Genomic DNA, 16,436 nt, shown 5'->3' with positions numbered 1-16,436 from the left:
CTTTCAATGTGTTCATAAGATCAGCGAAATCATTACTATTGAAGTATATCAAGGTATCATCAGCGAAAAGATGAAATTTACATTTCGTCAGAACAGAACCCAAATCATTTACATATAACAAGAATAAAAGAGGACCTGAAACACTTCCTTGTGGCACACCATAGTTGTTGCCATGTTTGCCATTTTGGTTTTTTGATATCTATTGCCCAGGTATTACTGAACCCAAAAATCCATATTTTTTTAATTTCAATATTAATATTTCGCGATCGATTGTTGCAAATTACCTTTTCATATCAATGAAAACTGCACATATTCCAACTCCAGGTTTATCCAAAGCACTCTTCATGACTGATATAACAAGTTGAAGTGCTGATTCACACGGATGAGATTTACGAAATCCTGATTGGTACGAACAGATAATGTTATTTACATCAATATATTCCATCATTTGATTCAGTACCGCTATTTCTAAGATTTTGTCACGAAACGGTAACATATTTACTAGTCGTAATTGTTCAGCTAAGTTAGTTTTCAGAATTTTTGATATTGGTTTTTGTGGAAGTTTTGAAACATTGAGGTACTTTTCCCTTCGATAAACTCAAATTGATTAAATTCAGTAATGGATAACCAACAATGTGAAATACATTTTTGATAACTTCGAGACCAACTTCATCAGTACTTCATTTTTCTCTTTGTGATTTTATTATATCATATAAGGGGGTGAATTCAGACATGTTTGACGAAAAGTTTGGCACTGTATCTAGTATTTCATCTTCTTCTGTATTTTCTAAACTAATACTAGTTATTATATCTTGAATACTATTTATAAAATACTGGTTCAATACATTTGTGATTGTTATTTGGTTACTATAAATTATCCTTCGGCAGTTTAGACTGAAAATTGAACTTCCTACATTTTTCCTGCCTAGAAGTTTTTTCAGGCTTCAACCCTAAGTACCCAAAATCGTTCGAAAAGCACCAGACTCGGGGTGCCCAAGTAAGGAACAACCCAATATATCAACTCACCAATACGGTCTCCCATCATTATAAGCATGATCCAACACGTAGTCCAGTATTGGTTGAAGGGTCGAATTTGTATATATGGCGGTGTGTCTACGACCTCTCAGATACGTCGACCTTGAGCACGTAGGACAGGTCTTCACCATGTATCTTCCGTTTGCACATTTGAAACAAACCTTTTTCATGGAAGCACACCCTATAGCTTGGTGACCCTGTTGGTTGCATTGAAAACGAAGAGTGATACTGTGGTTGATTCCTGACGACCCTGTCGCAACTGAAGATGCACTGGCAGAGACGTCTTCAGGTATGGAAAGGTACGCAAGGTCTGACTTCAGAGCACTAATTTTTCAAGTTGGTGCCGTGAAGCTTTCCATGGAAGCCTTCCTAACCGCATGTCTCCTACCAAGGGTCAAAAGATCACTTGCGAAGCAAAATCTTCAATTTAGCTTCCTCGGAGATCGAGCACGTCAGCCTCTTGAAATACCCAGCTGTGACTGCAAGGTAAATTTTCATAGACTCGTCTGAGTCTTGAGTTCGACGTTTAATTTATTCAAAGAGCTTCTCGTGATAATCCGGAGTCAGAAATTCGTACCTAAGTAGAGTGGCAAAAATCGGCCCATGTACCAGCTTCGTGCCTGTACGCTAAATAGAACTGGAAAGCTCTTCCAGTAAAAAGGTCGATGCTTGATTCTAATAAGACATCCTTGCTCAGATTACGGGCCACTCTCAGTTCTTCCATTCTTTTCAAAAATGTACTGAGAGACATACCATAACGTTCCCCAGAAAATTCAAGTTCCCATTTGTTTTGCAAGATGGACTTAGACCGAACACATAAAGATGCACTGGGTACCACTTCAGCGGCACCTGTCTGAGCAGACGACCTCCACTGAGGTTTCGCGAATACTGCTCAGCTTTGGAAGTCAACAAGCCTACGTGAGAGAGAGAGATAGAGAGGTAGAGAGCTTCAGCTAAGAGATCGGATCTCTTGGTGTTGAGACTGTTCTCCTCACCGATCGAAATATTATCAATCCGACCCAGAACGTGTAACAATTTGGTCTGGTACTTTTGAAGATCACCACGACTATCCGAATTATTGAAGTCAGCTATACCAGTTTCCAACTTAACTAGTTTAGCAGTCACCACATCCAGATCTTTCCTAGCAGAAAATGGATACGCCGGATAATTGAGGCTGTCGCCAACCTTCCCGAGCTGAATAGCCATGATCAATCGATGACGCATCTCTGCCACCGAACTTATGCCAATACCATGAACTTGTAACTCATTTATTATTTCATCTTGGCCTAATCGGTTATAACTATATTTCGAGACATCCTGAACCGACTCACGTCAGTATTCGTTGTCGTGAAAAAACTTTATTATTTTTTGTTTTTTTGTGGATCCCACAATGATGTACGCTTTTAAAGTATCAGCCTATTCGAACAATCCGGTCCACATAAATGTTGTCGCCAGAAGATTTCAAAAAACCTACAACCACCGAAAAAAAAAATCTGATTATCCGTTTTACGAACGTCTGAATCGAATTTCCTCCAACCGCTCATTTGTCTGAAATCGACTATTCCCCTCCATGGACCATCCACTTTCCTTTAACCAAAATTACCGTAAACAGCCACAAATAATGCCAAATCCGCCCCACAATTCTCGAAAAACTCTTCACAGAAACTATACAACCATTTCGAACCCATCACCTCATCTTCATAATGGCGTTGGCGCTGCTTTCACCACAAATGAATTCAATGCAAAATACGCTCTCCCATTGTCAACCTTCATCTACACTACAGACTTGACAGCAATTCTTGAAGCGTTGCAATACATACATCTTCATAACATCCCTCAATGTCTAATAATAATAGCTTCATTGAGTGCAGTAACCTCATTGAATCAACTCTATCCTGGCCATCCGGTTCCGAGGGAGATTAAAACTGAACTATTATATATTTATCAAAACAACATTCGAATCCAATTTATTTGAGCTCCCTCACATATCACAATAGAGGGCAATGAGAATGCCGATAGTTTAGCCAAGGATGCCACAAAAATTCAAGAGTACACTATCACTCACCCCGACATTTACTATAATGATCTGAAACCGCACATTAGGAAAGCCTTAATATCCAAGTGGCAGACTAAATGGAACATATCTGAAGCCAAACTTTCATAAAACAAATCAACAGTACTACCATGGAGCAATCTACCTCAGAAGAGAAACATTCAAACGACTCTATCCAGACTTCGAATTGGATACACACGCCTAACTCACGGTTATCTCCTCAAGAGAGAAGAAGTCCCTATGTGCTACATCTGTGAAACAACATTGACAATGAAACACTTTTTGGTGGAGTACCCGCTATACACATATGAGAGACCAGCAAATGAAATGACAGAAGATCTAAAAGTGTTACTGAACGGACAGTCGAACAATAAACTATTACAATTTCTGAAAGACATAAATATTTTACATAAAATATGAGTTACTTGTTACTGCTGATTCATTTATTGTAATCAACGTAATATATGTGAATTACTGTAAAGCAAATTATCTCTGGCGGTTGAGGCTTGAATGAAAAAAATATAGCTGAAATATCAATTATAATAACCAATGAAACATGAAATGAAAATACAATAAAACGAACGAAATAGGCAAGATACAAAATGAAAATGATCACAGATAAAAAAAATTGAAACAACGATGAACAAAAAATTTAAAAATTGAGAAGAATTAAAAAAGATTTCAAACCAAGTTACTTCACGACGTCTCAATTGTTAGTATCTACAATCGTCTCCGAGTGATAACTGGATTTCGAGTGATGACTATGTGTAGTTCATTGGAATGCGTTCAACTATTCCCTCTTTTCTCACTGGTCTAACGGAAGTTGACCGTTTGGCGTAAGTATATCGTTTCCCGCTCTAAAATCGGTTTCCATATGTTGCATACCTCTACGCTAGCTTGACTGAATGCATTCTTTGACAGAATATATGCAGCTTGTCTGAACTTCGTCTTGAACCAGTGTTCCTTCCTGTTGGTGACCTTAGCATAAGACCACTTAATGTTATGTTGATGAGTTCAAATATGCTCTGCTATCCCAGACTTGCTGGTATCTCTTTGGTGTATACTTTTTTTTGTACTAGATAATGTGGACTACATCGATATAGGATTTGCCGCACTCACAGGGTATCCGCTAAATGCAACATCGGGATCGCAGTCTGCGTTTGGTGGCCTAGTTTTTGTGTGGCTGCTACGGATGATGTTTCCGGATCTTAAGCAGGTTCTGATGTTGTAATTGGGTCCAGTTCTTCTCATCCCCTCTGACAATTATCTGATGTAGGGAATTACAAGCACTGGTTGTGGCAGCTTCTCTTCCTTGACCTTCCAGCCAAAGTCTCTGGAGTTACTATTTCATTAAAGATCTTTTTGATGATTCCTATTTCCTTGCCGAAACCTTCCTTCGTATTACAAAGTACGAAAACAAGATCCACTGGAGTTTTCATGTTCCTGTTTTAGTAGATGGATGGTGAATAGATTCGAGATTCAGATACCGTACCGTGTGAGTGGGTTTTCAGTATAGTGATGTTTTCCAGTTAGTGTCGATCATCTGCACCAATACGTCTGAAAATGTCAATTCGTTGAAAAAGTCCGTAAGTATAGGACGAAACTGCGGTAACGTTAGTTACAAATAAAAGTGGTAAAAAACATAGGAAGTTTCATTTCTCTTCCTTATATGATTTCCTACTACGTAGGAAAATGATGATAAGAAATATAAATGTATTGAAATATCAATTTTTTTTATCTCCATATTGGCAGTCTAAAATGTATATTTTAATTGGTAATTGACTGCCCTCTAAATTTGTACCCAATGATACCTTTTCATATCGACATATCAATTCATGTTGACAAAAATCTTCAAACAGAAATTTTGAAAATTGAATTAGTAGTGGAGTTTCATTACTTCCGAAACGTGCTTCAATGCCTTGCGGAATCTTTTATTTTACTGGTAACTTTGCTGCCCTCATGATTATATTTTAGAAATATCTTTTCATTTCATTATATCATTTCTTCTCGATCATATGAGCTTTTTGTAATATTTCAAGTGCTAGTTTTGAAAATTAAATCTGTTAGGGTGTAATAAAGGACAAACTGTGACGTTCACCCAAAAAAAAACACTGCGTGACATGAACCACTAAAGAGTTCAATCAGTCAATAATTTGTATCACAAATGCTGACTAAGAATCGAATAATCTATGGAAAAAATGGAATTCGAATGCTTGGCTTTCTACAAATGGTTAACGTTTCGGAAAATGATCCTTTTTTTCTCGAAATCCTAAAAATTCACATGTGATAATACTTTAGACGAAAACAAATTATTTCCGTCGGAAGAATTGAATGTCATAATGTTAAATTCGATAATCCACATGAATATACACACACATACTTTCTCCATGAATAATGTTAGTACAACAAATCTGCCACACCTGTAACTATCTCTCTTTCAGAATAACATAGTGATGGATATTTTCACCGAAAAAATTTCGAGCACTAATGTGCGAACATACCTGGTAATGAGCCTCATCACTGTTTTTGGAGTGTGGTATATCAGGTTTCTGTGGAATAGAAGGTTCTTGTACATCTACACCTGGAACATGGAAGGTCCGCTGTCCTTTCCTTTCTTGGGTTGTGGGTATTTGTTTCTGGGAAGTACACATGGTGAGTTCATCACAATATAGTTAATTCTAATATTTTACCTGTTTTCCTAGAAGTAATTTTGTATTGTACCTACCATTAATTGTTCTCCTTGAAATCAACCTGTTATACCAGATTTAATTAAATATCCAATATGAATTGAAGGGGTTATATTTTTAGGAGTGATTAATTTTTTGGGAAAGAAAGTTTTTGGCTTTCTACTACTCCATCTGATACAAAAAAAGGGATGAGAGAATCTTCCAAAGAAAGGAAGGAAGTAATCAATTTGAAACTCTATACACGAATGTGTAGATCATGCAAAGAAGTAACTTTCAGACACAAACTGAAAGAAAGTCCTCCTGAAACAGCTACTTTCATATAAACATTGAATTACACGAAAGAAAATAATTCTTTCGAAACAAATACTTCTATATGAACACTGAATTATACAGAAGATACTTTTCTCTACTCAGTTTGTAATTCAATGTTTATATGAAAGTAGCTGTTTCAGGAGGACTTTCTTTCAGTTTATGTCTGAAAGTTACTTCTTTGCATGATCTACACATTCATGTATAGAGTTTCAAATTGATCACTTCCTTTCTTTCTTTGGAAGATTCTCTCATCTCCTTTTTTTGTATCAGATGGAGTAGTAGAAAGCCAAAAATTATCCAATATGTTTTGTCAATTCCTACTGTAATTGAAACATATTGGAGAATAGTTCGACATACCAGAGTTTGAATTGAATTTATTTGAAAATTCAATTATTATTACCATCTACTCCAAAGTGGTCTATTAATAATTATGATTATTGTCATATCTAACTCTTTTATTTCTTTTTCACTAGTTCGGACTTCCATTGTCTATTATATAAAATGATTTGAAATCCCTGAACCAAGTAAAAAAGAATAATTAAAAAAGAATAGCTGAAAATAACAATTATATTAAGCAACAATAAACCTGAAATGAAATGATAGTGAAATAACCTACAAGTAAAAATATAATAATTGAATAAATAAAAATTAAAGGGATGAAAAAAGAAAATAATAAAGATAAAAATAAAAAAGTGTAGAGATTCCAAGCCACGTTAGTTCACGACGTTTCGATTGTTGGTATCTACAATCGTCTTCGGGTGATGACCGTAGATACCAAGATGATACAAGAAGACGATTGTAGATACCAACAATCGAAACGTCGTGAACTAACGTGGCTTGGAATCTCTACACTTTTTCATTTTTATTTTTATTATTTCCTTTTTCATCCCTTTAATTTTTATTTATTCAATTATTATATTTTTTCTTGTAGGTTATTTCACTATCATTTCATTTCAGGTTTATTGTTGCTTAATATAATTGTTATTTTCAGCTATTCTTTTTTAATTATTCTTTTTTACTTGGTTCAGGGATTTCAAATCATTTTATATAATAGACAATGGAAGTCCTAACTAGTGAAATTCATCACGAAACATTGTCAATCACCTTCAAACAAATCTTTTATTTCTATCAAGAGAATTGCCATGAATTTTCAATACGAATTCTGATACTTCCGTAACTTGATATCAGAACATTCCAAAACTCATTATTTATGTATGGAATAGAGTCTGGCAAACTTTCATTTCATTTACAGAATTACTGAAGACCTTAATCAAGACACAAGAGAACAGCAAAACTGGAATAGTTAGGTTGTGGATTGGAACAAAACTGGCGTATTTAATTTCTGAACCGACACATATAGAGAAGATCTTGAATCATCCAAAAGCTTTGAATAAAGATGATATATACAAAATAATTACCAGTATCCTCGGTGAAGGCTTATTGACTGCCCCAGGTATGTAACCTTTCAAGTAAATCATAGTCAAAAACAAAGCTTCTCCGAAAATTTCGTTTATACCCACCATCGGTCTGGTACTACATCGGGACTAAGAATACATTGATGTACTATTTGAAGGTGGAGCCTGAGTAGAAAAAAGCGAGGTCATCTTCCCTCAAGAAAGAGGTATCTGCGGTATTGGCGGAAGACTTAATACACGAATATTAATGATAAACGAGGCCTCCAAAGGTGATCCGTTGCAAAGCCAAAAGAAATCTATTTTTTCGTTATAAAGCAGACGAAACAACCTTCAGAAGTCGGAACTTGGGCAAACTAAGTCTTGCCTTCCGATGTGATATATGTAGCTTGGGTGGACGATATGCAGTGAAAATCGATGGTAAAGTTGAGGTTTGTACCACGAAGCGGTTGATAGAATGAATATTACGCTTACCTAATCGGCTACCAACATATCCATACCAAGCTTTGACACAGACCGCCAATTAAAATTCGTTCCTTGTCTTTCACAGCAAAGCAACTTGTTATCAGAGCTCAAAACAGATCATTTGTGATCCAATCCCAAACAGCAATGTTTCAACTCTCATATATCATTGCTTCCTCTTCACTCCCATTGACTGAATCTAACGTACTTCTCAAGTACTTTGCAAATACATTCCAAGAAATGATGTTCAATCTAGTCTTATGAATGTATGTCTCAAAGGCATTTTCTTCTGAACTACATGATACCGGAATTTTAATAAAATATGAATTTTGTATAACTTTTGTTTAACTCCAGATTTCGTCTACTACTCCGGTAGACAGTATACGTCCTGACTAGGTAGAGCGAGGTAGTATCATGAAGTCTTACGAACTATTGTGTGATGAGCTCAGTGTTCACTCGTTTTCATCTAGAAGGAGTTAGTGTGGTAAGGTGTCCATAAAAATGTTTGATCAAATTGATCAGCATTTGTGTCAGGTTGTTCTGATTGGACCACGTTGTTAATATGTGTCTTCTTGAGTTTGGATATGCATCACGTTCTGTCACTTGTATAGCTTCTTTTTGTTCCGTTGAAATTGTTGGGATGCATGAAGATCTCAGTAACTGTCTCATGAATTTTTTCCATAGATTCCAACTGATTACATTTAAATCTGAGTAATTTATACCTAAGTTGCCTATCCTATCATAAATAATTTGGTCCCAATATTTTGTATACCTTTAATATTCATGAACATAACAAAACAAAGCTTTTGATATAATGTAGGTTTTGGGAACTGGATTATAGGTTCAGAAGAGGACTATTATTTAGATCAAGTTGTTTGTTGATGACAATAGAATTGGAATTTTTCTTTGACCTGTTCATTTCCATAGATTCCAACAGATTTATCATTTTCCCTTTTTCGCATGTTAGAAGGATCTTTAAATTATCTTTATCTATTTTGTGTTTCGAATTTTGAAGATGTTCGTACATTAATGATTTTTTTATCCGAAATGACATGTTCATGATACTTTGTATCAAAATTTCTACCAGTTTGGCCTGTATATATGACGGGGCACTCACCACATTCTAGTCGATATATACCAGATCTCTTCCCTTTGTCTGATTCAGGTTTGGCATTGAATAATCTGTTTCCTAAATTTCCGTTGGATGTGCAGGATGTTTGTAGACTGAATTCTGAGAGATAATTTTTAATATTCTGGGAGATTCAACCTGCATAATTGTTACTAACATATTTGTGTTCTGGTCTATTGAGGAATTTCAAGTAATGAGATATTTTTCTAGTTGAACCATGAAAGCCTACTGATAAGTCATCTACATATCTGAACCAGAATACAATATGTTTATGGGAAAGAGAGTTTTTCAAAATTAGATTATTTTCTGAATTGTTCAGGAAGATATATCTTTCCTATAAACATATTGTGTTCTGGTTCAGATATGTAGATGACATATTAGTAGGCTTCGATGGTTCAACTAGACAAATATCTCATTACTTAAAATTCCTCAATAGTCTATACACGATAAGATCAAATTCACCGTAGAGACAGAAGAGAACAATGAGATACATTTTTTAGATCTGACAATATCCAAAAACAATGATTGAGTGCGCCCGTACACGAGCCACAATTTGCGGTCGGATCGACCACACAGTTGCAGTCGCGTTCCAGCGAACTCAAGCCGCTCATAAGAAATACTGTACTACACATACACTGGCGTTCACAAAAGTCAAAATGGACATCTGCAGTCAACTTGCTGCTGATCTCCGCCGAGATGTCATCGCGGCATCCGCCGTACACTAACCACAAACTTGCAGTCGTACCCAACCGCGTACACCGTGTACTTTTTCTCATATTGGTCTCACAGCATTCAATTTTTGAGGCAGTTGAGGCAGTTGCCTCAACTACAAGTGTGGTTTATATGACCGCAAGTCGACCACAAAAATGTGGTTGGGTCAACCGCGAAATGCAGTCAACGTGGCCACAATGTTGTGGTTGCCTCAACTGTAAATATGTGGTCCATGTACGGCCGGACTAACTCAGTTCCCAAAACCTACATTATATCAAAAGCTTTGTTTTGTTATGTTCATGGATTTTGCTATATTACATGGATATATGTAGGTACCAAATTATTTATGCTAGGATAGGAAACTTAGGTATGAATTACTGAGATTTAACTGTAATCAGTTAGTTTTGAAAATGGTGTTATAGCCGAAACTAGTCAACAACAAAGAAATATCGTCGAAAATAGACAAAAGTGTGTTTTTATAGTGTATCCTCAGTGAACTATTTTTAAAACGATTAAATAATAAGAATCCATCCCATTTACACATTTGGCGACCGTGACAGGACATAAAAGATGGATAGTTTTGAGAAAAATAGGCAGCAGTCGAGGAGATTTTCAAAAAATCTGTCGAAGCGCTTGATGGAGCTTTGAAGCTGAGAGATGCGACTAAAGAGGATTTACTGTTTCTACTGAGATAATTGGTGGATAAGAGTAGCATATTATTTGACGCAGATGAAGGAGTTGAAGAAAAATTGTCATCAGAAGTCAGCGATGATATTGAATTATAAAAGGAGTACGATGAGATAGAATATTACAGAGACGAGCTGATGAAATATAGATCCAAATGCGAATTCCGATTGAACGAGATTACGAAGACCCAAGAAGATCGTTTGAGCTGTTCCAATTTCTCTATAATGGAGAAGATTCAGAGAAAATTTCATTTACCATGAAAATTCATGAAGATTCACAACGACCTAGAAAGAGATAATGAAGACAAATTTCAGTATCTTTCACAAGCGACGGAAAGTGGTTCAGTTGCTCGAGATTCAGTAGAAAGTTACCTCCCTTCTGGGCCCAATTACATTAAAGCCATTATCGTCTTTGCCTGGAGGAGTTTTAAAAATTTGGAAAAGACATAGTAATTTTGATCAACGAAATGAGATGGATGATAATGAAAATTCAAAAGGTACTAATTATTTGAATATGTTATTAGGTTTTTTGAAAATGGAGGTTGAGTCAGAAGAACGGATAAATTTGGCCCAAAAAGGATTTGGAAAAAGACACGAGCACAACAAATATCATGCCAAATCAACGTGTGCCCGAATTATACACATCAGCTGCTTTGTACACAGCTAATTCCAAAGATTATCTAAAAGATATGCGAAATAATTGTTTATTTCGCGATTTGAATTCACATGCAAGTAAGGATTGTTTTAAAGCTCAAAGTCTTTCAATTGATGAAAGAAAATCTAGAATAATGAAAAAAAGTGGATGTTTTCCTTATTTAAAACTGAATCACACTAGTAAGAATTGTCGAGCTGTGATGAGGTGTTTGATATGTTCGAAGGAACATTACCATATTTTATGTCCTGATTTGCATGTGAAGAAAGGTATCACTGATCAAGATGATAAAAATCCAAACAATAAGGTTTAAAATACTTCAACCAACCATTTTTCGAACGAAACTTTATTGCAAACGGTTGTTGTCAGAATTGTCAATAATAACAAACAGAAATTGAGCAGAACGTTACTTGATTCAGGATCGTAAATATCATATATTTCACGTCAATATGCAGCTGAATTACGATTGGATAGTGTTCGTCGGAAAAATATTGTACAAGATGTTTTGGTGGGTTTTAGTCAGAACCAAAAACACATGATGTATATAATATTTTCATTCAAAATCCAAATAATACGTTCAAAACAGAGGTGAATGTGGTGAAACAAGTGAAAATGTGTAATAACCTACCTCGTTTGACTGATTTATCCGTTATAGACTATTTGAAATATAAAAACATAATTTTGAGTGATACTAGAAACTTTGATGTGCCAAATGAAATACAATTATTATTAGGAACCGATATTTTCAGTCAGCTCTTGACAGGGGAAATCGAAAATTTGATGAATAGCTACGTTGCTCTCGAAACAGATTCAGGTTGGACAATCATGGGGCAGAGAGTAAGTGAATGTTCGACATATTCTACTATATTTGCTGGTTTTACTGAGTTTTCCATTGCAGATCCATTGCATCGTCCAATTTCTTTCTCTTGGTAACGGGGATTAACACAATTCTGCTGGGGTTGACAGACATCTGCTCCCTCTGGTACCATCTGTGAACAAAGTCCAATGCGCTTTGAGGATATTACAAATAACCTTCCCGATAGCACACTATCCATCAGGAGCTTCCACAAAAGGGGAGATAGTACCCCACCTTGAGCCCCTGGTGACCGTGAACCTGATGGCCTCGCTTTGAAGAGTCGTAGTTGCAGTTCGGTTCACTAGCATGGCATAGATCCAGCCAGTTATGGTCGATTCTATACTCTTCTTAGCCAGAGACAATCCTATAGATTCAGGTAGTGCATTGTTAAATGCTCCTTCAATATCGAGAAATACAGCAACCGCAATCTCCTTGTTGTCAACAGATTGGGAGATTTTCTCAACGAGATTGTTTAATGCTGAATCTGTCGGTTTGCCAGTTTTATAAGCATACTGGTGGTTATCCAGGGGAGATGCAAATAATGCCTTCCTCTTAATGTGCCCGTCCAGGATCCTCTCAAGTCCTTCCAACAGGAGGGATGTAAGGCTGATTGGTCGTACCGATTTAGGGTGTGGGTCTCTCCGACCCACTTCAAGTATATATATATACCACCCTTGCTGCCAACCAACTGGGTGGTATATAGTTCCACGCCAGACTAGCTCTATACCATTTTGTGAGAATAGGTAAAATTATTTCCAGTCCGTTTTGAAGAAGAGCTGGAAATATAACATCCTCTCCGGGAGATTTGAAGGGCTGAAGAGACTTGATAGCACATTCAACTGCTGGTGCTGTGAAAACCTTCTTTGCGACGTCCCAATCGTTCTTTTTTGGGCGTTCAGTGCCCTCTAAGATGGAGGGTCTGTTGTTATCAAGAGTCAGATTTGCAGGAAAGTGGTTTAATATCAAAACACTCATTTACTACAGGTATATATGTGAAATATCTCTACCATCACGATTATCCCTGTTGAATTTCCCAGCAGCTTCTTGATAACTTCATATATTATCATATAATAATCATATTATTTGATACACTTTTGAACATTCCAATGATGTATCCGAAGCAACTAGCATCCGAAGGAACCAGCTCTCTAACGACAATTTTAATTTCTGAAGCTTCAGCATATAAATCTTGTACCAATCACTAAAAAATTATATCTTTCAGAAGGAAACTTTTTATCCCAATTTCAGTCGAACAAAGGATTTCATAGGAAATACATTTCATAATAGCAATACGATTGTACTTCGATACAAATATCTGTGATTGCTGAAAACTGTGATTGGTTTTGGTAAACTGTTCAGACTGAACTCATTAGTCGTACGGAAATTGGAAAAATCGAACCAATATAATTATAATATTTGGAAGAGGATCACGTGTTTCGTAGGTGGAATGGAGAATATTTGAGACATCATTCAATTTCATCCATTTTCCATTATGTATCAAATGAGTTTGACAAAATTAAAAAACTAGCTATTGCTTGCGTCTTTATTCGCGTGGAATTCAGTTTTTGGGTTTTCCTAGATCTACTACAGCAAAATGTTATAATTCATTCGACTCGAAGGAATATCCATTTACCATAACCAGGAATATAGTCAATCAAAGTTTGAGTCAAATCATTCGAAAATTATTTTTATACAATTGAGTGTCGACAAATGTTTTTCTCGATTATTTAAACTGACATGAATTTTTCATTTATGAACCTCTCGATATAAATCAGTCATCAGCCGAAAATGATTGTGGATCCTAACAATCGAAACGTCGTGAAATAACTTGGTTTGGAATCACCTGATTATTTTTTCAATTGTTCTATTTTTTCTTGTATTTTATTTCACTCTTATTTCATTTCAGTCTTTTTTTGCTTGATATGATTGTTATTTTCAGCTATTCTTTTTCAATCCTCCTTTTATTAGTTCTTTCAACGATTTCAAATCATTTTATATAATATCAGATAACGGAAGTTCGAACTAATGAAATCCATGCTCAAGACTGTTAAATGATATAGATATAGAAATAAAATACTTTGTCTGATTTCCACTTACTTAATGTATTGATATTAATATGACCAAGGTTTCGGTTTTTATACCATTCTCAAGTATTCTAACACTATTCACCTAAGAGAAATATCGAAGTATATATATCCGAGAGTAGGTAATAAAATATATACCTACATTCATTAATACCAACTACATAAACTTCAAACTGTGATTAATTGCGTTGTCGTCTTTATAAATTCAAAAGTGGAGGCCTACACAAATCTGTTTGTTCATTAAGGGTTCAATATTTTGAGTTTTTATTTGATTTCCATGGCTTCCAACAAATTCATTTTTTCCCTTACTACATGTATGTAAGATTTTGAGGTTTTCCTTACTTATTTCGTGGTTTGTTTCTTGTAGATGTTCGTACAGAGAAGATTTTTTGTCTACACCGACGTGATCACGGAGTCTTATTTCGGAATTTCTACCGGTCTGGCCTGTATATACTGCAGATCATTCACTATATTCTATTCTATATATGCCAGATTTCTTCATTTTGTCAAGTCTAGCTTTTGCATCGAATATGATTTTGCCTAAATTATTATTACTTATGAAAGATGTTATTATATTGAATTTGGAAAAGTCAGTAGTGTTAGAATACTTGAGGATGGTGTGAAAACCGAAACCTTGGTCGTATTAATATCAATACATCAAGTAAGTGGAAATTAGACAAAGTATTTCTTTTCTATATCTATATCATTTTATTGAAGATGAATTTTGACAAAATAAATGAGTCATCAATATCTCGAACTTGAAACTGTTATTATTTCAAATATGGTTGAAAGCTTTAAACTCCATTCCTTTCCATGATATCATCAATAAACTATACAAATTGAACAATTGAAATTTTTTTATTACTAACGTCTAATAATAAAAAAAAACCTTATTGCTGAGAAGAGAATTGAAAACCCTTTCAAACGAACTACCATACGCTACCCCTTTCCATTTGAAATTCTCATAAGGGTACCTAGGACTCCTAGGGGATTGATGGGGCAGTTGGATGATTTTATGAAAGAAGTGTTTTTTCAAATATAGAAATCAACCTGTTCAAAGATTTTTCATTCTCATTCATAATTACATAGAAAATGAATTAATCCGTTACTCAAGGACCGCACTGCACATAGACAACATTACGTGAACTGTCAGTGCCTTTTATTATAATAAACTAGTTGTTTCCCACGGCTTCACCAGCGTAGAATTTCGTAGCTGTAGTACTAATTAGTACTATGTTGCTATATCTGCTATCACTGCTGTTCCAATGTTTTGACAGAATCAGAATCAACGAACTTAGGCGTGCGCAGCGTTATAGAACAGTGCTTTCAAAAAATTATTCTTCAGCGCCATCTAGTGGTGAGTTGCAGAAAAATTGATAGCCTAAAAACCTTCTCTGTGAAAAATTACTTATACATGTCAAGTTTCATCACAATCGGTTGAGCGATGTAGAAGTTTATCACTTACCAACCAACAAACATCCATTTTTATATATTAGATGAACAATGAACGTGAGCTGTCAGAATGAATGTGAGCTATCAGTTGCGTTTGATTATAACAAGTCACTATTATCACTGATATTTTGCCTCATTTGATATTATTTTCATTGATGAAATACCATATTTTACCATATTTGAATACTATTGCTGATACAGACGAATCTAAAATCACGAAATTCATAAAAATTTCATCAGCTGATCTCAAGTTATTTTATTATTATTTTTATTGATGAAATAACATATTTCAGTACTCATCATTTCATTTTCAACGAATACAAATCCAAAACACAAAAACTATGAAAATTGCTCTAGCCGTTCTTGTGTTTTTTATTATTATCATTATTTCTATCAATGAACTATTATTTTTCAATACTACTCATTCTATTTCCGATGAAGAAAAATCTAGGAACACAAAAATCACAAATTTTGATGCAGTCGTTCTTGAGTTATGAATGGTGTAACTAACGCGACTTTGTTTCATATGCATTACAGATAATATCAATTTCGAGAATCCTATGATAAAACAAATAAAATAAAGTCATACATCAAAATAGTCATTACTCAAATCGAAGAGAAACAGAGTGAGCAGTTACAAGCTAAAACTTCCACATAAATTTCCCACAGTCCCACTGTCGCCAGGACGGTACCTGGGGATGTCTGGTAAAAATGACAACCGGCTGGGCGTAGAGTCCTACGACATCATCAAACCCCAGGCCGCCTGCCGCACCGAGACCAGAGCTGGTGGGTGCTAGTCCGCCAGATGATCTATCCGTCGAGCCTCCTTCGATAAGGAAACCGGCTCCAGCATTTCGATTTCGCGTAGCTTCCATCACCACACGATTAAAACCAATAGTTCGGCT

General features: G+C 35.5%; 1 protein-coding gene across 2 annotated transcripts in view; it reads left to right on the top strand.

Moving 5' to 3' along the window:
• The window catches only part of LOC111510187 (cytochrome P450 4c3-like), a 118,218-nt gene that overhangs the window by 24,994 nt on the left and 76,788 nt on the right, over positions 1 to 16,436 (top strand). For both annotated transcript variants that reach the window (XM_074186180.1, XM_074186179.1), the window contains exons 2-3: positions 5,530 to 5,740; positions 7,340 to 7,540. In XM_074186180.1, the coding sequence (XP_074042281.1) occupies positions 5,542 to 5,740; positions 7,340 to 7,540 (400 nt within the window). In that variant the 5' untranslated portion in view covers positions 5,530 to 5,541. The remainder of the gene's footprint in view (positions 1 to 5,529; positions 5,741 to 7,339; positions 7,541 to 16,436) is intronic.

Source organism: Leptinotarsa decemlineata, unplaced genomic scaffold (genome assembly GCF_025532065.1).
Source record: "Leptinotarsa decemlineata unplaced genomic scaffold, Ldec_3_MD MMD2_tig00078422_RagTag_RagTag, whole genome shotgun sequence".
In the NCBI taxonomy this organism is placed as follows: Eukaryota; Metazoa; Arthropoda; class Insecta; order Coleoptera; family Chrysomelidae; genus Leptinotarsa; species Leptinotarsa decemlineata.
The sequence above is the reverse complement of the archived record's forward strand: the minus strand, read 5'-3'. Positions and strand labels throughout refer to the sequence as shown.